The sequence below is a fragment of the Portunus trituberculatus genome, chromosome 33 (assembly GCF_017591435.1).
Source record: "Portunus trituberculatus isolate SZX2019 chromosome 33, ASM1759143v1, whole genome shotgun sequence".
NCBI lineage: Eukaryota > Metazoa > Arthropoda > Malacostraca > Decapoda > Portunidae > Portunus > Portunus trituberculatus.
The window spans coordinates 5,210,351-5,233,552 of record NC_059287.1 but is presented as its reverse complement, the minus strand read 5'-3'; the positions used below and the strand labels follow the sequence as shown (position 1 = coordinate 5,233,552).

The following is a 23,202-nucleotide window of genomic DNA, read 5'->3' as shown; positions in this document are numbered from 1 at the left end:
ACCCTCAGGATAAGGATAAGCAAAAAACACGCCCAAGCTTTTTTTATAGTTGGACATGAGACACTTAAAGGGAAAAATGATCCTATATAAGAGAACGAATGCAACTGAGAAAGCGTTATGTCCACGCCACGTTGTAATATAAGCTTTAAAATCACCAGCTGTGCTGCATAAGTTCTGATCCACCTCCTGTACCTTTATCAGACACTTGAAAGAGAGTAAGTCTTTACACTATAAGTTTTAAAAGCATCAGTTGTGTTACTTAAATTTTTATCCATCTTCTGTAACTTACATGCACACGCCTGAAGGAAATAGAGTCTTCTGTAACTCTGCCACACGACTGAAAGAAATAAAGTCTTTACCTTCTATATGCAAATGAAGAAAATGACTGCCTATTAAATTGATGCAAAGTCAGAAGAAGGTTTCCCTTGTGTAGCAGTGCGTCCCAAATGGTCTTCTTTCTCTATTTGGATCCTGGAGAAACTGAGACCTGCCACTGCCTCTCGCTCCTCTGGTTCGATTGCTTGTTGTTGCAGGACATGTTTTGAAGGTGGCTGGTCCCTGAGAAACAAGCTCTTCTGCTTCATCCTTCAATTGCTGGATAGAAAATATAATAACTGACACACACAAAGCTAAATAACAACAACAATAATGATGGTAATAATAATATTAATAACAAAAAACAATAAAAATAATGATAATAATAATAATAATAATAATAATAATAATAATAATAATAATAATAATAATAATAATAACAAAACTATAGGAAAAACGCAAACCTCAACAGCCATATGAGGTCATAAAGTAAAAAAAAAAAAAAAAAAACGAAGAGAATAAATTACAGAGTTATGATAAACAGATCGTCTTGTCTGCTGCTGAAATAACGAGCTTAGCGAGAGATGAGAATAAAACCTCCTAAGCACAAGAAAAGATAGTCCTCAGTATCTAAGAACTCCTTTATAGCGTCGACATTAATGTGAAGTAAAAGATAAAGCCTTTGTGAGTTACCCGCCTACTGGGATCAGATGAAGATTACCGAAGACAGCCAAGCAAAGAGATGGTAAAAGGTGGAGTAGGAGGTGAAGATACATATTGGTTAAGGACAAGACACAATTACAATTAATGCGCAGCCAAGAAATCAGAAGAGATTAAAAAAAAAGTCGTTATACGATTTATAAACGACACTATCTTGCCACTCAGTCTTAAAGTAAATTAATGTCTTGGATCCTAAATTGTTGTTTGTACCTTTAACAAGTACCTTTAACAAGTGAGATATATCGAAGTAGTGGAAACAGAGACAAATATAAACTCTGAAAATGGCAAACAAATAAAATTAATAGTGTAAGGTGTCCGTTTGTGAAAGTAGTGGAGTAGTGGTGGTGTTGCCCAACAGAAAGCGACGCGTGGCTGAATGGCAGAGTCTGACCGTGACGGAAATTGCAACAGTGAAACCACAGCAGGAGGCAAGGCAGGGAGGTGTTCACCGCTCAAAGGCTCGATGGGTTCTGTCACCATGGACGAAGAGCGGCGTATGAATCAGCCCTGCAGGAGAGAGCAAAGCGGCGAGTCCAGGGAAACAAGTGACTCTCGTTAAAATAGAGAGAACAATGCCGGAGTCTCGCCGCGGACCACACAGCACCGAGAGTCCGTTCCGGGGTACCATTAGGTGTCGCCGCGGGTCCTGGAGCGCCGGAACATTGCGTGGGTCCATCACGCAGACATAAACTCTTCGCTTTCCCTGGACCAAAATATCCCTCCGCGCGGATCAAAGTTTTCCAAGGCTTTGAATCAGTGTTATGCCTCGAGCCAAGCACTTATTTTAAACAGGAGAGAGAGAGAGAGAGAGAGAGAGAGAGAGAGAGAGAGAGAGAATTTATGTCACGTACTGCCTGGATTGTTGATTGCCGGGTTTGGGGACGAGGAGGATTGTGGGTGTTGTTGTAGACACGGTGGTTTTGTGACGGGGAGCTGCGGGCCGCGTCGGAATGGAGATAAAAGACTAGAATACGAATAGAACTAGGAGGAAGTTCACTTAAAGAATGCGAATAGAAATAAGAGGACGTTCACCTACAGAATGCGAAGAAACTATTGTCAGAAAAGAAAAAAAAACAGGAAAAATATACATAATTCAACCTTGCTCATAGAATTTGTCCTCGGAACCTTTCTTACTTTTATGAAGACAAGGTACGATATGTTAACCGTAATCAACAAGTGAACGGAGTAAATGTGCCTAGCGCGAATAACTAATTAGATCATTATCATTACATTATAAGACAAAACGCGGCAAGGCAAGACATAGCACATAACAATAAGTATCACATGTTTGCAAAATATGTAAAAATTGTATAGAAAAATCACCCACTTGCTCATTTCCACTAATTAAGTGAGGAAATGTAATCCTAGCATAAGCGTTAATGTAATTTCCTCAACCTCCATCACGACGATACTTTTCTCCTTGCCCCAGACCTCCCTGAGCGACCAGAGGAAGGTGACGCTGCGGCCAGTCAGCCTCCTCTCCTCCGGCAAGTACCGCTGCGAGGTCTCCGCCGACGCCCCTTCCTTCCACACCGAGTCCAGGAGCGCCGAGATGCTGGTGGTGGGTGAGTACCGGCAGACACAGTCAGAAAGACAGACAGACAGACAGACAGACAGACAGAGAGAGAGAGAGAGAGAGAGAGAGAGAGAGAGAGAGATTAACTATTCATCGATCATGTTCGTCATTTTCTTTGCAGTAAGTTTAAATAAGAGATTGAGATTTTCGTCTCTTTCACACACATTAGTCAAATATTTCTTTTCCCACACAATAGAATTAAGAAACTGAAACTTGAAGTTTTACTGACTTTTATTGAAAAACACAAAATCTATTTCCCTAGCAATAAATTTACAAGGAACGGTTAATGTCAACAATACTTGATCTTGTCTAAAAGGACCACCGTCACCATTCACAGTCCAAAGTGTAGTGTTCTCGTCACGACGCGACAGTATTCACGCACCGTTATATACTGTAATTACGGAAAGTACAGAATGTGTATGTCTAATCATGGTAATAAATCTTGTCAAGTTTAAGACTTATGAAATGTGTTTATAAAAAGTAGCGAAAAATAAGCATTTCTTTATCAATTTCAAAGAAAGGACGGCGAGGGTGCCATATAATAAAGTGTTGTTCTGCAAGCAAAGGATGAGTTACACACTCACAAACTCAGCTTGAGCTAGACTCGCATGCCGCTCCGGTGTGTCCATCCCTCACACAGCCACGGAGTGTGTTTCGTTGTTTGATCGGCTGCAGTCTCTGACGAGACAGCCAGACGTTACCCTACGGAACGAGCTCAGAGCTCATTATTTCCGATCTTCTGATAGGCCTGAGACCAGGCACACACCACACACCGGGACAACAAGGTCACAACTCCTCGATTTACATCCCGTACCTACTCGCTGCTAGGTGAACAGGGGCTACACGTGAAAGAAGACACACCCAAATATCTCCACCCGGCCGAGGAATCGAACCCCGGTCCTCTGGCTTGTGAAGCCAGCGCTCTAACCACTGAGCATTCTTGTGTATGTGTGTGTGTGTGTGTGTGTGTGTGTGTGTGTGTTTACATATGAAATGTTTAACGCATCAAAAGTCTATTTCCTTAATGAACTATCTAAAATTAGTGGATAGATCACATTAGACTGAATGCTGACCACCACCAGCATTTTTTTGTCGCTTTTTGAATTGCTGTACTTGGAGTCCAATGCCAACAGCAACAGCACGATGTTTGCATGGTGACTGCAGGCAAGGCTTGAGCACACGTGATTAGCTAAGGTGTGCTTTGTGGTGCTGACTCTGGATTTTATGACATTTCTTTATATCATATACTGCTACTGTTGGCACTTCTGTGCTGCCCTCTCTTCCCGATCATGGAGGCGATGGTCAATGACAGAGAAAGGAACTATTACGGCAAAGAAAAAAAAACTGTAATACATCGATGATAAACTGACAGGAAAGAAAACAAAGAGGAAGACTAAAGCAAAAATAAACACTGGGATGAAATCGATGACACACGACAGAAGAGAAAATGAAAGATGCAAAAGAAATTGAAGATAAAGTCCCAGAAGGAGAGGATGAGAAAAGTGAAGAAAGAAGACAATGAAGCCGATAATAGTGTCAGGATAAGAAGAAAGGGAAGAGACAAACCTAAGATAACTCTGTAGAAGATTACAGATATGAGCCATGCCTCGTTCATGAGCAAGACACTGCTGCACTACCCGGTATTGGCACTTCCTGTTCTTGGAAATGTTGAAAGCTGAGCAATTGGAGCAAGTGTTAAGAAAGGTGCGTGTGTTGATGGAGCTGAATGCAGTTGGTGGAGTGTTTGAGTTTGCAGGTGCATAGCAGACTTCACCCGACTTAGTGTAGGAATTTTCGGGACAGATCTAGGACAAATGTTGTTCAGTAAAGGAATTCCTGAGGTTATTCGTGAACACCTACTAATGCCAAAAAGATTATTCATGATAACTCAAAGTGGAGCATAATCGCCTTTATTGACATTCTTAGTGAGTCGAAGTTCCACATCATCGACTTTGGCTGAGTTTCTTGCAGTTGGAGAGTTGTTGTGATGAAAATGGCTGGAACAGATGAGCGAAGCAAAGGAGAAAAGCAAACGAAGACAACAAAGAAAACAACACAAAGAACGAGAACGAGGATACAGATTCAGATTCAGAGCAAATCTCGGTGGATGGTTCCTGAGATGTTAGGAGAAGGACGTGTGTTGCCTTCTGCCTGGTAGGTCACACGCTGGAAGATTCCGAACACCACTTCCTGAGAATGTTTCCGAGGAAGCCATCAGGTGCGTGGCCGTGCAGCTCGCCGTCCCCGATCGCCTCATTTGCGTGGCTCAGAACATCACCCTCTCTCTTCTTGGCTCACATAACAGCGTGAAAATTCATATCTGACTGTAAAGATAAGGAAAGAGAAAATTAAAACAATGAGGCTGATAAAAAAGAGGAGGAAATCCATGAAAAGACAAAAGAATAGTGAACGAAGACGATAATATTATAGATAAAGGAAGAGGAAGGGAGATAATGACGAAGCCGATGACAGAGTGCCAGAGAAAGAAGAGGAAGCCGATGATACTGTACCAAAGAAAGATAAAAGAAATTGAAAAGGTAAATGTGGAAGGTGATGAAGCACTTGAGCGTCAGAGAGAGAGAGAGAGAGAGAGAGAGAGAGAGAAAAGGAAGAGAATGATAAAGTCCAGGTCGAAAATATGGAGGAGGATAAAGTGGATAACAAAATGCAAGAGGAAAGATAGATGATGAAATCCAAAACAAGGAGTGAGCGATGATTGGTGGAAGCCGGCGGTCAGAGTGGATGGTTCCAGTGACGCTTATCACACATGTTTGTATTAGGACTGAAAATTAGGTAAACGAATGAATGAATAATTTTTTGTGTGTGATTCTTCGTAAAAAACAAAAAGTCTGCTACTGTTTATTAATTGTTTGCCTCCCTATCAGTCATTACTCTTCCCCTATTATTATGTATTTTAATTATTATGGTTGTTATTATTGCTACTTCTGCACAACAACAGCAACAACAACAACAACAATAACAACCGTACCTCCTTCCCGCCAGACCTGCCTGACCACGTACCCACCATCACGGGAGGGCGGCCCAAGTATCGTGTAGGAGACGAGGTGCACGTCAATTGTACCTCTCTGCGCTCCCGCCCCGCCGCCTCCTCATGTGGTACATCAATGACAAGCAGGTAAGTTTCCGTTTTCTATCCATCCTGTCACTGCTCGGGTCGTCTTTGGTAACATTCAGTAAAAGAGAAAATATGGTGTTGATTTTCTGGTTTCTCGACTAAGGGTAGAAGTAGAGAGGGTTCCATAGCCATTACTAAACGGTGGAAGTGTAGAGTCCGCCACCAAACATCATCATTCTTCTTTATCATCATCATCATCTTCTTCTTCTTCTTCTTCTTCTTCTTCTTCTTCTTCTTCTTCTTCTTCTTCTTCTTCTTCTTCTTCTTCTTCTTCTTCTTCTTCTTCTTCTTCTTCTTCTTCTTCTTCTTCTTCTTCTTCTTCTTCTTCTTCTTCTTCTTCTTCTTCTTCTTCTTCTTCTTCTTCTTCTTCTTCTTCTTCTTCTTCTTCTTCTTCTTCTTTCTTTCTTTCTTTCTTTCTTTCTTTCTCTCTCTTTTAGTAGAAGAGGTAATAGTAGTGTAGTAGTATTAATAGTAATAATAATGGTAATAGTAATAGTAGTAGTAGTAGTAGAAGTAGTAGCATCAGCAGCAGTAGCAGTAGAAGTAGCAGTAGCAGTAGCAGTTCGTCTTCGTCCTTAGTGTGTCCAAGGAATCAGTATTTACAATATACTCAAAATAGTAGTAGCAGACCATGCAAACTAAAACCGGTACCTAAGATACCATGCTCTGTCCCCGTACAAGAGAGAGTCGCCCATATGTTTACTCGTAGACTCTTCCCCTCAAAGTAGCATTAGTAATCTCCGTAACTCTTATTGATCCCCTTACGTCCAAACTTCACCCATCATTTGTCTTTGGGATATAAATCTTTGTATTAGAAAAAGACTATGATGATTATGTGAATGTTCCCCTCTCTCTCTCTCTCTCTCTCTCTCTCTCTCTCTCTCTCTCTCTCTCTCTCTCTCTCTCTCTCTCTCTCTCTCTCTCTCTCTCTCTCTCTCTCTCTCTCTCTCTCTCTCTCTCTCTCTCTCTCTCTCTCTCTCTCTCTCTCTCTCTCTCTCTCTCTCTCTCTCTCTCTCTCTCTCTCTCTCTCTCTCTCTCTCTCTGTTTTTCGTTCTTCTGTCATGCGTGTGATGTATTGAAAAGAGAGAGAGAGAGAGAGAGAATATCACACGCAACAATATCAGATAAAGAAACGGAGGGGAGAAGAAAGAATGCGAAGAGGAAGAAAGAATGGAGAGGAAGGAGGAAGTGGAAACGAGAAACGTGAAGTTATTTTGTGGCAGGACACGAAGGGCTGGAGATGAGGAGGAGGAGGAGGAGGAGGAGGAGGAGGTGGTGGTGATGATGAACGATGCGAAATAAGAGTTGGAAGGAGAAAATGTGAAGAACAGTATAAACTCGAGATTAACAAGAGGAAGAGGAAGCTACAATGAGCGCCAAAGGTGTGTGTGTGTGTGTGTGTGTGTGTGTGTGTGTGTGTGTGTGTGTGTGTGTTACCCTAGCAAAATGAAAAGAGCGAAAAAGGGAGTAAGAAATTAATTGCAGTGATTGACAAGGGAAAATAACAAGGAAGTGAGTGTAAAAAAAAAAAACAAAGAAAGTGAAAAATTATTAGACATTTGTAGATATTTGAATTACAAGGAAAAAAAATAATAGAATGATGATGATGATGATGATGATGACGACAATGATCACCACAACCACCACCACCACCACGGTAACATAACACACAGAACCCCAATCTCTCAGTAGAAGCTTAGTCGCCATCTAGCTTCTCTTTCCTCCTCAACCCACAGCCAACACATCCTGGATTAAAACGAATGCCTCGTTCTTGATCGATTGAGAGAGAGAGAGAGAGAGAGAGAGAGAGAGAGAGAGAAGGGGTTATGCACTAAGCTCAAAAAACTGTCTATCAAACACTAGAACACCACACTCCCTTCGCCTCCCTTTACAACCACGCATGAAAACCCTCTGGCAACGCATCTCTCTCTCTCTCTCTCTCTCTCTCTCTCTCTCTCTCTCTCTCTCTCTCTCTCTCTCTCTCTCTCCAATCATGAGTCTCCTGCCTAGTATATATATATATATATATATATATATATATATATATATATATATATATATATATATATATATATATATATATATATATATATATATATATATATATATATATATATATATATATATATATATATATATATATATATATATATATATATATATATATATATATATATATATATATATATATATAGATAGATAGATAGATAGATAGATAGATAGATAGATAGATAGATAGATAGATAGATAGATAGATAGATAGATAGGTAGATAGGTAGACAGATAGATAGATAGATATCCCTTCTTCCACGATCTACAAAACTGCCTCTCTTCTTCCGCCTTCTCCTCTGCTATGAAACAGAAGAAAAATAATTAACACAAAACATAAATGGTGGAATAACGAAATTAGAAGCTGTCTTATAGCAAAGAAAGAAGCGTATCTCATATATAAATCAGCACAACATGCTAATGGCAAATTAGAGCATGACAGATTGCGTAGATAAGCAAAAAAAATGATAAGATGCAGCAAAAAATCTGTTGAAGTTCAGATTGCAAACTCGTGTAAAACGAACCCAAATGATTTTCACAGTTAGGTAAAATCTAAGCGTCTTATAGCCTCAACAGTTGGTCCATTGATAACAGAAAACGGCAACCAAATAGAAAACGAAGTTGAAATGGCAAATTTCCTAAACAAATACTTTTCAACATTCTTCACGACTGAAGATGTCCAAAACAGCCTGCCCACGGCCGCGTCTTATACACAAAGCATCACACTACCTGACTTTACGATTGCAGAAGAGAAATCCTCTCAGTCATGAACAGCAAGATCGTAAGCAAAACACCTGGGCCAGACAAGATATCACTCAGGCTTTTTAAAGAAGGGAAAAATTATCTCGAGAAACCGCTTACGATTATATTCAATAAAACTTTACAAGCGGAGAAAAGTCCCACAGGAGTGGAAACTAGCAAATGTCACGCCCATTTTTCAAGAAAGGAAATAAATCACTCCCAGCCAATTACAGACCAATCAGTCTTACTTCAGTAGTGTGCAAGCTGTTGGAAGCAATAATCACAGACAAGATTGTCAAATATTTAGAAGAAAATAAGATCATGAAGGATTCACAACATGGTTTCAGAAACAAGAGATCCTGCTTAACAAACCTACTAGACTTCTTTTATAAAGTTTTCAACTCGTATGACGAGACAAAAGCAGTGGATGTTATTTATCTTGATTTCCAGAAAGCTTTCGACACTGTCAAGAGGCTAATCAGCAAAGTAAAAGCTCACGGCATAGCTGGAAATACCCTGAAATGGCTGGAAGACTGGCTCTCTGACAGAAAGCAACGTGTTGTTATAAATGGAAAAGAATCAGAGTGGCACAATGTAAAAAGTGGTGTTCCTCAAGGCTCTGTATTAGGACCAGTTCTTTTCATTGTTTATATTAATGATATTGATGAAGGAATCACTTGTAAAATAAGCAAATTCGCGGACGACACCAAAATAATGAGCAAAGTTACATCAACGTCACAATGGCAAGAACTACAGTGTGACTTAAATAAACTGACACGCTGGGCAGAAAAATGGCAAATGAAATTCAATATAGAAAAGTGTAAAGTCTTACACATTCAGAAGTAACAATGTACAAGCAAAATACGTAATGAGTAATGTACCTCTGGCACAGTGCTGAGAATGAAAAAGATCTTGGTGTTGTGGTGTCTAAAGATCTCAAGCCGAGCAAACACTGCACAGAAGCAGTAAAGAATGCAAATAAATTAGTTGGGTTCATTGGAAGAACCTTTGAATTTAAATCAGAAAAGTTATCCTTACTTTATATAACTCATTGGTGCGTCCTCAGCTTGAATACTGTGTGCAGTTCTGGTCACCATATTACAGAAAAGACATTGAAAAACTGGAAAGGATCCAGCGTAGAGTGACCAAGATGATTCCGAGATTGAGAAATAAGCCGTATGAGGAACGACTGGAAGCATTAAATCTATTCAGCTTAACAAAGCGCAGGATAAGAGGAGACCTAAATGAAGTTTTCAAAATTTTAAAGGATATAACAACCTTGATGCTAATAAATATTTCATTATTGATCATTCTAACATGACAAGGAATAATGGATTTAAGATTACACCCAAATGCTTAAATCCAACGAGGCAAAGCACTTTTTCTTTAATAGAATTCTTAATATATGGAATAAGCTTCCTTCAGAAATTGTAAACTGCAGTTCTATTGCATCATTCAAAAGTAAAATTGACAAATATTCAAAGGATAATCCCCAGCAAGCTCTCTTCTTGTCCAAATAATTGAACATGATATTATTGTTATTATTATTTTTTGTGTCTCTTTTTTCAGATACATGTAAAGTTCTCCGTTGGATGAATAGTAGAATTTTCTTTCATCCTTTCTTGTACAAATTCCATGTCAGCTTCTCCATACTCCATGGTATTTTTCCCTACTATTTTCCATGCCAGCAAAAGCTGGAGCGAGTGGTGGGTAGGGAGGAGCCTTCTCCTGTACTGTCCTGTCTTTCTTCCTGTACGTAGTTAGAAGTAGTACCAAGCTGCCTTGAAAGAACAAAAAGGTCTGTTGTTATTCGGCTTTCCTTTGTATTCCTTTGTATTCCTTCTCCTCTTCCTCTTCCTCCTGTTCCTCAGCCTCCTGCTTCCTTCCCTAAGGTCAACTTCACGTGTCTTCCACAGGCCGCAATGGAGAATCTGGTGGAGTACACGCCGGTGAATGACTCGGACGGCCTTGAGACCTCCCGCCTCGGCCTTCGCTTCGTGGTGGGCCCGAGGCACTTCCATTCAGGAGAGCTGCGTCTTAAGTGAGTCGCTGTATGAGTGGTTCACTGGTGCTCTATACTCTATTCCACGTTCTGTACAGTTAATATCTCCATTCGGTTCATTCTCCTCTCCGCTTATTTTTCAGCTTTCAGAAAATATTTCCGTTATTTTTACCTCTCTCAATCCACTTCCCTTTCCCTCCCATCCTCCAGCTTATATGTTCTTTTTTAATTTTCTCCCCTTGGCTCTGTTTTTCTTCGTTCGCCCTGCAGGTGACAAGTGGAAGTGACGCTGGAGCGACTCGTCCTGTTGATTGCCACTCCTTCCTTCTCTGGGACGTAAACTTTATTAAAATATCTTTTTTTTTTTTTGTGGGGGGGGGAAGATCTGTTGCTGCAGCATCAAGCTTTCAGTCACGGAATAGTGAAAGACAAGATATAGTTTTCCTTCCTATTTACAGTTACCAAGTCTCCTCCAATACATAGTGTGATGAATGAATGACACATGTTATATATTTACTTTCATCTCCATTATTTGAGTTACTTTATTGAATCTACAGTTAAAGACCATCAAGTTTACAGAACACAGAAGACGTGCACTGAACAATTCCAAGTCGGTCCAGTGGTAACGAACGCATTAGCAGGAAGCATACCCTGAATTCCGTTAATGGGAATGTTACGATGTGCTGCCTCCTTTAAAAAAAGTGTCGTTGTGTAGCTTTCTAAAACCATGCCGTCATCGCTCTCTAGAGGGCTGCTGCAATTGTCAGGCCACGAAAAGCAAGAGACCATGACAGAAGTCCTTAGTTGCCGAAATAACTTCACCGTCGGCCACAGCTCCCAGCGAATGACAAGACTTTGAACTCATCCTTCAGAGATAAGCACGCAGGAGGCAGACGGATATGCTTAGGTTTTCTCTCTGTGATCTTAAGAGGCAACACAGACAAGGGCTGGGGGCGGGCAAGGGTGCAGGAAGAGCGTGGGAAGAACGAGGCGATTGGCTCAGACGCGCTATGTGTAGCTCGGTCCTAGAAAAGATTCAGCATCCATTTCTGAGCAGTGCATTGAAACCCGCGGTGCTAATGCCACACAAAACTAAATTTGGTCTTATGAAGTCACTTGAATATCCAGCAGAAATACCTGGCGGCACTATGGAGAAACTGGTGCCTCAGTGCCGATTCCTGGAGCATCAGTCCGCCAGGCGTCAGGGCTGCAGCGCCGCTGCTATGTACTATGTTGTCATGCCAGAATAGTTTCGATTGACCCAACATGTGTAGTGATTAACAGATTTATACTCTGCCTACCTTTGCTCACTCGTTTATCACAGCCTCTCTTCTTCTGTATCATAGGAGCCCCTGAGCAAAATCGTATCCACGACTATATACCACAGAGTGTTGTTCATCTAAAGTAACCAGTCATAAAAGTGTTGTCTCTAGTTTGTATTAGCTGTATTAAGTTTCAGGTATACTCGTCCTACCCTTTCAAAAAAAAAAAAAAAAAAAAAAATATATATATATATATATATATATATATATATATATATATATATATATATATATATATATATATATATATACACACACACACACACACACACACACACACACACACACACACACACACTCACATTTGTAACGAAGATATCTGGTATACATATGACCATGAATAATAACTAATGATCTGTGTTACTGCATGGGTGAGACGCGTCGTCACAATAGTCATGCATGGGTTCGTAAGATTACTTTCTCTGAAAAATAAAAGTGAGCTGTGTAACAGACATGTTTGTACAGGTGGCAACACTGTTTTCCTTACTAGAAGTCGATTTATGTGGACAGAATCAAACTTTCCCAGCACTCAGCGACACGGGGACGAGAATCACCCATCCACTCCCTGAGAAGCTCCACAGTACAGGTTGAGGCGCTGTCTGCCCTTTCCGCCTCCCAATATTGCATTAGTGTCATTTTTATGGAGGCAATTTTTCGATTCATTGTCGTGATTTCTCCCCTCAGCCAACGTCTCCACATTTTTCGTGATAGATTCTCAACCTTGTGGGACTTTCACCTCACCACGCCGCCATGTCCGGAAACCCCACATTTCCCATAACCTTTAACTTTCTTCTCTTCCTACTCCTCCCTTTCCTACCATCTCCTCCTCCTCCTCCTCCTCCTCCTCCTCCTCCTCCTCCTCCTCCTTCTCCTCCGCCTCCTCCTCCTCCTCCTCCTCTCCTCTCCTTCTCTCCTCCTCCTCCTCCTCCTCCTCCTCCTCCTCCTCCTCCTCCTCCTCCTCCTCCTCCTCCTCCTCCTCCTCCTCCTCCTCTTCTCTTCTTCTCCTCCTCCTCCTCCTTCTCCTCCTCCTCCTCCTCCTCCTCCTCCTCCTCCTTCTTCTTCTTCTTCTTCTTCTTCTTCTTCTTCTTCTTCTTCTTCCTTCTTCTTCTTCTTCTTCCTCCTCCTCCTCCTCCTCCTCCTCCTCCTCCTCCTCCTCCTCCTCCTCCTCCTCCTCCTCCTCCTCCTCTTCTTCTTCCTCTCTCCTCCTCCTCCTCCTCCTCCTCCTCCTCCTCCTCCTCCTCCTCCTCCTCCTCCTCCTCCTCCTCCTCCTCCTCCTCCTCCTCCTCCTCCTCCTCCTCCTCCTCCTTCTCCTCCTCCACCTTTTCCTCCACCTCCTTCTCAGGAGTGAGTGATGAAAACAAAGTGAAGTGTTTCTGGATATTAGCATGATTTAATAGATATCACGTGCAATATTTGGTGGATTTTCAGACAGACTTTTGTTAAGAATAAACAAACAAGACCTGTACATTTGTTGAAACATCTATTTATTTGTATGTTTTTGTTTGTTTGTTTTGTTTATTTATTTTATATATTTTTTTTTTCTATTTGCTGAGGTGGGTACAAATTCCAGAGAGAACCAGTTTTCAGACCACTTTCAAATTTCAGCGCAGTTAAATTTTCTGGTGCATACATTTTTAATGGTAAATTTACGTATAAAGATTGCAGGGAGCCTTCAAATTTTTTAAACGATAAATTGCAACTTTCTGAGGCGAAGGAGGCAGCGTTTGCCTAAGTTTTTTCTCTTGTTTTCTTTTGCCTTGGCCGGGTCTCCTTTGCACGTCACAAAAATATAAAAGTATTCATTCTGTTGTCGCCTCGAAAAGAGGAAAGAGCAGGGAAGGGACGCTATTGAAGCAGAAGCCTATGCTTTCACCTTGGGGGGTGGGGGGCGTTTTAACTACCTAATGAGGCACGTGTTGCTGAAAATTAATATCTCGGTAACGTCTCTCACTCTCTCTCTCTCTCTCTCTCTCTCTCTCTCTCTCTCTCTCTCTCTCTCTCTCTCTCTCTCTCTCTCTGGTGACGGGTAGTTGCTCTTCTCGCTGTTACAATTCCTCTGATATTTTTATGTTTAATTAATATTAAATAAAAACCAATAATAACATCCAGCCTTCTGCTTTGTGACAACGTTGCACTTCGAGTTCCCAGAGAGATGCATCAACAGCTCAGTCAGTGCCTTGGCCGAGTTGCTGCTGGCGAGTGTGCCTGCTGTGCTCACTATAGTCATGGCTGAGGTTGCAGCTGATACACGCTCAGTTAACAAGTTCTCTACTCCGACAACAGCATCACTTTTGATTCCTATTCTCTTTCTACAACACTTTCACTGAGTCTTTTCGATAATCCGTGCAACAGCTATACGACGTGGACACAGCCACCCATCTTTTACTCTAGCATCGGGATGAGGCCAAAAGCTTACATCCTTTATAACGTCAGGGCAGAGTGTGTGTGTGTGTGTGTGTGTGTGTGTGTGTGTGTGTGTGTGTGTGTGTGTGTGTGTGCATTGAATAATGGAATAGCGATAAGAAACAGTTCCATAGCTCTTAGCAAACCTTGCTCAAAACAATACCCAGGTGATATTGTTTAATTCCATACAGAGACCCTCTGAACGCATACCGTGTGTGTGTGCGCCACCACTCGTCACTTAACGATGCTGACTTTGCTGAGGAAGATGTGGCAGTGACAGGTGAACCAGCGTGGCGGCGAGTGATGCAAGGAGTGACACCCTCGCGCTTCTTGCTTCTGGAAAGAAGTGTCACTGCCACCATGAGCGTTGAAGGATGTTTCGGGAGATGAATGCCAAAAATTGATAAGCTTCAATGAACTTCCTCCCCGCCCCACGAGGTGTCCTGTGTTGCTCAGATGCGTGACCACAATGCATCTCTTAATTTTCGTAATTAGGGCTCGTATTCTCAAACATTTCTGTGCTTTACGTAACTCCACTATTTTCAAAAGCCTTTGTTTAAATTGACAAGAGTTTTTAAGGTACTTTTACGGTTCTAGAGGCAGAGTAACAAGATTTCTGCACAGCTGATCATCTCTGTGGTCTTGTAAAATAATCGTGGTGAGAAAGCAGACCGTTTCTGAAGACGAGCCTAAATGTCACACAGCAGTGCAGTGTAAGAGGAAAAGGAAGGCCTTCACGAAGAATGATCGTTTCTTTGTATTTAGTTATGTTTAGGACTTTTTCGTTGTGCGGATCAAATATTTGTTTATTGGTTTCATTTTCATAGAAGTCAGTGTCTTGCAAATATATATCCGGAGTAGAAAAGAAAGTAACCTTGCCCTATATTTAATTACTTTCTATAGATCACTGGTTATATTCTACCTTGTTTCAAGTCAGTTCTATCATATTCATATTGTAAGCAGGGAGACAGAGAAGTAAAAGAGAAGAGAATACATTTATGATACGTAGATGGCTTGCGTTTCTCGGAATACCATTCACGTTCTCTTCTTAATCAATTTCACACTAGAAATATAGCTACGGGCACTCAGTTAAAGTAAAGAAGCAGCAACGCATTGTTAGTTGTTTCGTTGTGTTTCTCAATGAACCATAGAGACTCGTCCATTAAAACGGAAGGAGTGCGGAATGGCGATCCCCTTTAATAATTGGTATTTAATGTGCGATACACACTAAAGCCACCGCGACGAATTAGCGGCCTGGTTCTAATTACCCTTGACGATGTGCTATTCCAGAGAGAGAGAGAGAGAGAGAAAGTGGGGACCGTAGATCCTTGCCTCCCTTCACCTCCTCACCCCCTCACCTTCCCCTTATGCCTACAGGTGCACCGCCACCATCGCCGCCGTGTACTGGCAGAGCTCCGAGGAGTCAGCGGAGGGGCAGCTGCAGCAGACGGGCTCAGTCCTGGAAAGTAAAGGTATCTACGCAGGTGAGTGACCGCAGCACTCCCTCCTCCTTGCGTTCTGCACCTGGCGTGTCCCAACCACCCAAGGTCTGTGTGACTGTCAGGTGTTTTATCACTGGTGGTGGTGGTACTTTGTCGTCTGTTATTCTATGACTTATGTTCGTCGTTTATTGTGATTATATGTAAAGTTGCCATTTGCTAAGTAATCACTCTCTTGATAAAGAAATACACACACACACACACACACACACACACACACACACACACACACTCGAGAGGGCCGGGTTCGAGTCCCGGTAAGCGACGAGGCAAATGGGCAAGCCTCTTAATGTGTGGCCCCTGTTCACCTAGCAGTAAATAGGTACGGGATGTTGTGTTGATGTGGTCTCAGTCCTACCCGAAGGTCGATTTATGACCTCTGAGCTCGTTCCGTAATGGGGAAGACTGGCTAGGTGACCAGCAGCAGACCGAAGTGAATTACACACACACACACACACACACACACACACACACACACACACACACACACACACACACACACACACACACACACACACACACACACACACACACACACACCGCGTAGTGTAGTGGTTAGCACGCTTGACTCACAATCGAGAGGGCCGGGTTCGAGTCCCGGTAAGCGGCGAGGCAAATGGGCAAGCCTCTTAATGTGTGGCCCCTATTCACCTAGCAGTAAATAGGTACGGGATGTAACTCGAGGGGTTGTGGCCTCGCTTTCCCGGTGTGTGTTGTGTTGATGTGGTCTCAGTCCTACCCGAAGATCGGTCTATGAGCTCTGAGCTCGCTCTGTAATGGGGAAGACTGGCTGGGTGACCAGCAGGCGTGTGTGTGTAATTCACCGAGGTGAATTACACACACACACACACCGCGTAGTGTAGTGGTTAGCACGCTCGACTCACAATCGAGAGGTCTCGGGTTCGAGTCCCGGGAAGTGGTGAGGCAAATGGGCAAGCATCTTAATGTATAGCCCCTGTTCACCTAGCAGTAAATAGGTACGGGATGTAAATCGAGGTATTGTGGCCTCGCTTTCCCGGTGTGTGGAATGTGTTGTGGTCTCAGTCCTACCCGAAGATGAGCTATGAGCTCTGAGCTCACTCCGTAATGGGGAAGGCTGGCAGGGTGACCAGCAGACGACCGTGGTGGTGGTGGTGGTGGTAAATTACACACACACACACACACACACACACACACACACACACACACACACTCGTCCCGCATCATTGACGCACCGATCTTTTTTCTCTTCTCTTCCCTTCTTCCTCCTCGCTCCCAAGTCATTCCATCTGCGATATTATTTTTCCTTCCCCCTGTCCTCGTGCTTTTATCCTCCTCATATCTCGTATCTTTATTGGTCTTCCACTCCTCATTTCCTCATATTTGTTTCCATTCCTTGGCTCTTTCCCGGATCCAATATTTTCCTCTTTCGTTTTGGCATGCGCTATTACCTTCAGTCGCATCAGCCTCCCCTCCACCATCACACAGCCGGTGACTTGCAAAGGTGGGTATGGTGATTTGTCTAACACGCTCTTTCTCAATTATTTCAGGCGGGAGCAGCCATACGTGGGTGTCCATCCTGTTAGTGTTCCTCTCCCAGGCTGCACACCTGCTCGCCCACCTGTGCACCTCCTCTGAAGCAATTCTCCGTCACTAGCGCAATGACCTCCCTTATCTGAGCTTCAGGTCATCGCGCCGGGAACTCTCCCAAGTGTCAGATGGTGGTCAGCAGTGCAGGGGACACATACAGCAGTATGGACAGCGTTCCTCTTCAGATTGTGCTCAAGCTCTTAATGATGACTAGACGTAGCAGCCTCACACTGCCGTCACAATCACCACCTGCGAGACTTTGCATTACTTCTCTTGGTGTCACAAGAGTGGTGAGAATCTTTTAATGATAGTGTTAAGTTTTATACATATTATAGAACTGCCAGTGCCATTGTCCTTGTCCTACTCTTGATAGGCAACGACATGGAGCTGCCTGGCCATCAGTGTCCTCAGTCCTCACCCCTCACCTCCATCCTACCTCCTCTCACCTCCTTCACTCCTCCGACCATCCATCCCTCCATCCCTCCATCCCTCCATCTCTTCTCTATCCTGTCACCTGCAGCAATGGTATGAGCCAGTGGAAAATGTCTATATTAGATCTTCATGTTCGGAAAAATATATTGTATGCGTATAAGTGGTATAATTACGTATGTTTAACTATTTCTTTATATATATATATATATATATATATATATATATATATATATATATATATATATATATATATATATATATATATATATATATATATATATATATATATATATATATATATATATATATATATATATATATATATATATATATATATATATATATATATATATATATATATATATATATATATATATATATATATATATATATATATATATATATATATATATATATATATATATATATATATATATATATATACACACACACACACACACACACACACACACACACACACACACACACACACACACACACACACACACACACACACACACACACACACACACACACACACACACACACACACACACACACACACACACACACACACACACACACACACACACACACACACATACACGTGTCATTCTTCCATGTAGTCATCATCAATCCTGTTTATGCATATGATATACATATCGACCTATTGTCTTTAATACGTATCAGTTGCTTCCGTCTCCTGTAAGAAAGCCGGTGCTTTCTTTGCCTTCCGTAAAGCAGGCCTCGTGGGAGCGTTACGGGCAAGCCCCGCCAGACACTGGTGTTGTGGGAGTGTTACGGGTCAGCCCCGCCAGACACTGGTGTTGTGGGAGTGTTACGGGCCAGCCCCGCCAGACACTGGTTTTGTAGGAGTGTTACGGGCCAGCCCCGCCAGACACTGGTGTTGTGGGAGTGTTACCGGGTGTTGTGAGAGTGTTACGGGACAGCCCCGCCAAACACTGGTGTTGTAGGAGTGTTACGGGCCAGCCCTGCCAGACACTGGTTTTGTAGGAATGTTACGGGCCAGCCCCGCCAAACACTGGTGTTGTAGGAGTGATACTGGCCAGCCCCACCAAACACTGGTGTTGTGGGAATATTACGGGCAAGGTTCCATTAGAAACTAATCATGTTATGCAGACTCCATCTGGAAGAAAACTGCAAAACACCTTGAGGACCTTGAGGTAAGGTCTGTATGAGCACACGTGTGGTGAGAATGTGGCCCTTGCCAGACATGTCATAAGGAGTCCCCTTCCATGGTGTCAAGAATCCTCCTCAACACTAGAGGTGCAACATCCAATCGAAAGAAAAATTCGTTCATCCTTCATGAGCTCAGGCCTGTTTATATATGTGTAGTGGGTATTTGAAAAGTCTTATGAAAATAGTGATATTGATAATACTCACGATCCGTCACCCCTGGTTGGCGGCATCAGGAAGGCTTAGTGTGCACGAATAAACCAACAACACTCTTCTCAGTGGCGACATCCCATTAAGGAGTGGCAGGCGTGACACTTACACATTTGTTCCCTCTACTTCCCTGCACGCATTGACGTACGTTATCATACTTTTGATGACTTGATGCACCATTTATCTTTCCTACTTGTCAGGGATATGAATCATCCCTTGTTGGCAAATACGCTGTTAACTCTGTCTCAGCACCATTGTCCAAGTTCGTAGAGACGCTGCATTTTAGTGGAAATGGGAAAATGCAGCCATTACAAAATGTTGTGCACCTTCACTGTGACTTGTTCTTGGCCGCACACCATCCACTTCAACCAGGATACCCTCCCACCCCCACCCCACCTCTCTCTCTCTCTCTCTCTCTCTCTCTCTCTCTCTCTCTCTCTCTCTCTCTCTCTCTCTCTCTCTACATATCCAAAGCCCAACCACCAATTCCTACGTTCATTAACGCCCCAAGCCACATCACCTTCCCTTAATTAAGCCTCCCTGCCTGTCCCAGAGTCCCGCTATCCATTCTGAGGTCCTCAATCTTAATCGTAAGTCCCACCACCAAACCCTCTGCTCCGTCACCCATCCCAGAGGCCCCCACCACCGCATCCCATGAATCAGCACCAAGCCGTTGGCACCAGGAGGGAGCAGACCCGCCACTCTCCCTTCTCACTGACAGATGCACGAGAGGCTGACGGCAGCACGACACGAGGCGAGTAGAGTGAAGTCATCTGAGTTACACGAGATGGAGCCACAGCAAGTTAAGAAGTCTTCAGCTCAGCTCTAAGCGAGGCCGGCGTCCCACCTCGCCTCACCTCACTTAGTTCCAGTCCCCCTTGTGTGACTGAGTTTTCCTAGTTTGTTTTATGTACAGTCGCCTCTTGCCGATCTGTGCCTTCAAACGGTGTAGGAACAAGAAATGGAGGATGGTGACAAAGTGACATGGAGGACGAGTGAGCGTGGTTGAACTGAGAGAAATTATGTCCATAACAAGTTACATAGTTTTTGTTGCATATATATATATATATATATATATATATATATATATATATATATATATATATATATATATATATATATATATATATATATATATATATATATATATATATATATATATATATATATATATATATATATATATATATATATATATATATATATATATATATATATATATATATATATATATATATATATATATATATATATATATATATATATATATATATATATATATATATATATATATATATATATATATATATATATATATATATATATATATATATATATATAATCATCGATGTCCAAATCATATGTTTCCTGACGGTCTTGGGAAATAAGTTTGGAGTTGTTTCTGATGAAGGATAACTTTCTTCCTTTACATGTAAAGCTAAATATCTCGTAAAAAGTGGTGACAATTGTGAAGTTGTTATATTTTTCCGTCCATGAAAATTTAAGTACTTTTCATGGGCAGTGTTGTTAATGGGGTAAAACAAAAGAAAATATGTGTCATGCTTTGAAGTCTTGGTGTATTTCATGGTTCTTTGTGTGCAACTGAAGAAAACATATTCCAGTTTCAAGTGTTTTGTATTAATAAATATGCGTTTCTTCATTATTTATTAACTATCCTCTCTGATGTATTCTTTATTATGCAGTAAATACTGTAGCTCGAGTTAGTGGAAAAAAAAAACTTTCTTAATATATAGGATGCTGTAATCTCCACGAACGAGTAGAGCTGCAATGAAGCAATGTTCTAGTGTACGCGATGCATGGTTCAGGACAAAGGGTGGTGTGTAGTGACTGGAGAGGTGAGCGCCTCCTAATAAGAGTGGTGGCTGTGCCATCAAAGCTCTAATTTGACATCTTACAATTCAAAATTAGGTGTAATTCAATTGTGAAAATAACTAGCTAGATTAATGTTATGATGAGTTATGTAGAACGATTATACGGCTTCAGAAAAAAAAAACAGCTCATTTTAGGTGATACTTCCACACTGTTAGAATTTAGAGCCGTGTGAAAACCACAATGGTATTTGAAACAGTGGTGCGTGTGTGCCTATTTAGTATATGAATGAGGGTCAGAGCTACTCATTGTTAGCTATTTACGTGTGTGTGTGTGTGTGTGTGTGTGTGTGTGTATGTGTGCGTGCTTGTGTGTATATGAGCGAGTTCAAGCGAGGCCTCGGGACCTTGCCCTCTTTAACTATAGTCAAAGAGTGAATGATCGTAACTCGATGTGTGATTCAGTTTCTCGACTCCTGTTGGTCTCTGATTCCAAATCGAGGAGACCACCAGGCCAGCTAATGCAACGCTTTACTCCACTCACTGCCTGCAGCTGCGCCTCAGTAAGTATAGCTACTCGCGCGTACGCAAGTGACAGCTGAAATATAAATGGCTGTACTACGTATATTTAGAGTGGGCACGTCACGTCATCTTGCTCTCTCCAGCTTCCTCGTGATGACCCCGCTTGTGCTACTGCTGCTATTGATGTTGTTGCTGCTGTTGGATCTGCGTGCATGCTAACATGAGAGCGTAATGGAATAACCTGCCGTGACGCCACGATCTTCACACATCACTCGTGTGCACGACGCCGCGACCCGCCCAGCACGTGGAGCAGCGTGTGTCTGGTGCCTGACCCTACCGCCTCCCACTTGAGTTTGGAAACAATTTTAATATCCGATGCAGTGTGAGCTGCACCAGACGCTGCCACCACGAACAGCCATCACCACCACCACTGCCGCTCTTGCCGTTTCACCATAGTGCCGCCCTACGCCCCTACCAGCGCTTCTCTTCACGCAGGGTATGTATAATTAACTCCTCATTTACGGTTCTTGAAGTAGAGAATAAAGTTTTCCCTTTGAGTATTACAAAGAAGCCCACTACTTTATCATAAGTATAAATGACGTACAAAATAAAGATGTAAGGAAATTAAGGTGATGTAATAATCAAGAAAACCCTCCCATACGTGATTGACGCACGACCTTAACACGCGTGACAGACATATTTGTATTTGTTATTGATATTCTGCTGACTTTTTTATTCTTCTCTTATTGAAGGGAATCGAAGTGAGACCAGTAATACTGTTATGTCAAACTAAGTTATGTGTTGCCAATATCTATATAAACTACCTTTGCCCTTACATACTTAATAGTCAAAAGAGAAAGGAAATACTATTATCAACATTAAGGAAGAAGGGAGAGTCTATTATGATATAAGTAAGTTGGAGGAAAGACGACAATAAGCTGAACGAAGAGGAAAAATATGAAAGGTGTAATTAAACCGTCGACAATTTATGAAAAGGGAAAGTATAGTAATAGGACGGGGGAGGAGAGTGGCAATAGATACAAACTAAAAGAAAGGGACGAAGGAATAACGAGATGGAAGAATGGACAGTTAACACAAGCCGAGGGAGAAGGGAGCTCGTGAGACAATCTGAAAAAAATTGTAATATAAATAAATACAATAAGAAAGGGAAGGAATGGTGGGAAAGAAGTGGGATGTAAGGATAAAAAGCTTAAGAGAAGGAGAAAAGGAAAGAAAGATTGGTTGCGGAACATAACTGGAAAGGAGAGAAAGATCAGTTGCGGAACATAATTGGAAGGATTGATTGATTGATTGATACATTTATTGAGATATATATACATCTATACAAGAGGATATATCTTATCCCAAAGGGTGGATGGGACATGTCTCCATCAACCTAAACAAAATGGTTAAAAACTAAGTACAATACGTAAGTCATTGAGAGCAATCAGTGTTATGAAGTGAAGTGATAGGAGATGAATCTTACATATAAAAACTAACCTAACCTTAATCGTAAGTGGTCTAACTTATTTATTACATACATATGTTACAATATCTGCCGTAGGATATTTGAGCTGGCGAGCAGCTCCCCCTATCTTATTGCTGTTGAAAAGCCAGATGACTTGATCAGTGAGGGAACTAGACGTGGCCTGCCTAGCATGCGATAGAGAGGGACACCAG

General features: G+C 42.0%; 1 protein-coding gene and 1 long non-coding RNA gene across 2 annotated transcripts in view; both read left to right on the top strand.

Annotated features, from left to right (window-relative positions):
* LOC123512195 overlaps positions 1 to 17,962 on the top strand; it is a 71,014-nt gene extending 53,052 nt beyond the window's left edge. The window contains 6 exon segments of the mRNA XM_045268439.1: positions 2,465 to 2,600; positions 5,615 to 5,716; positions 5,719 to 5,747; positions 10,454 to 10,578; positions 15,642 to 15,748; positions 17,293 to 17,962. Coding sequence (XP_045124374.1) covers positions 2,465 to 2,600; positions 5,615 to 5,716; positions 5,719 to 5,747; positions 10,454 to 10,578; positions 15,642 to 15,748; positions 17,293 to 17,399 — 606 coding nt within the window. The 3' untranslated portion in view covers positions 17,400 to 17,962.
* Positions 17,963 to 21,529: 3,567 nt separating this feature from the next.
* Positions 21,530 to 23,202, top strand: part of LOC123512326 — a 44,870-nt gene continuing 43,197 nt past the window's right edge. The window contains exons 1-2 of the long non-coding RNA XR_006677064.1: positions 21,530 to 21,563; positions 21,666 to 22,018. This is a non-coding gene — a long non-coding RNA (uncharacterized LOC123512326). The remainder of the gene's footprint in view (positions 21,564 to 21,665; positions 22,019 to 23,202) is intronic.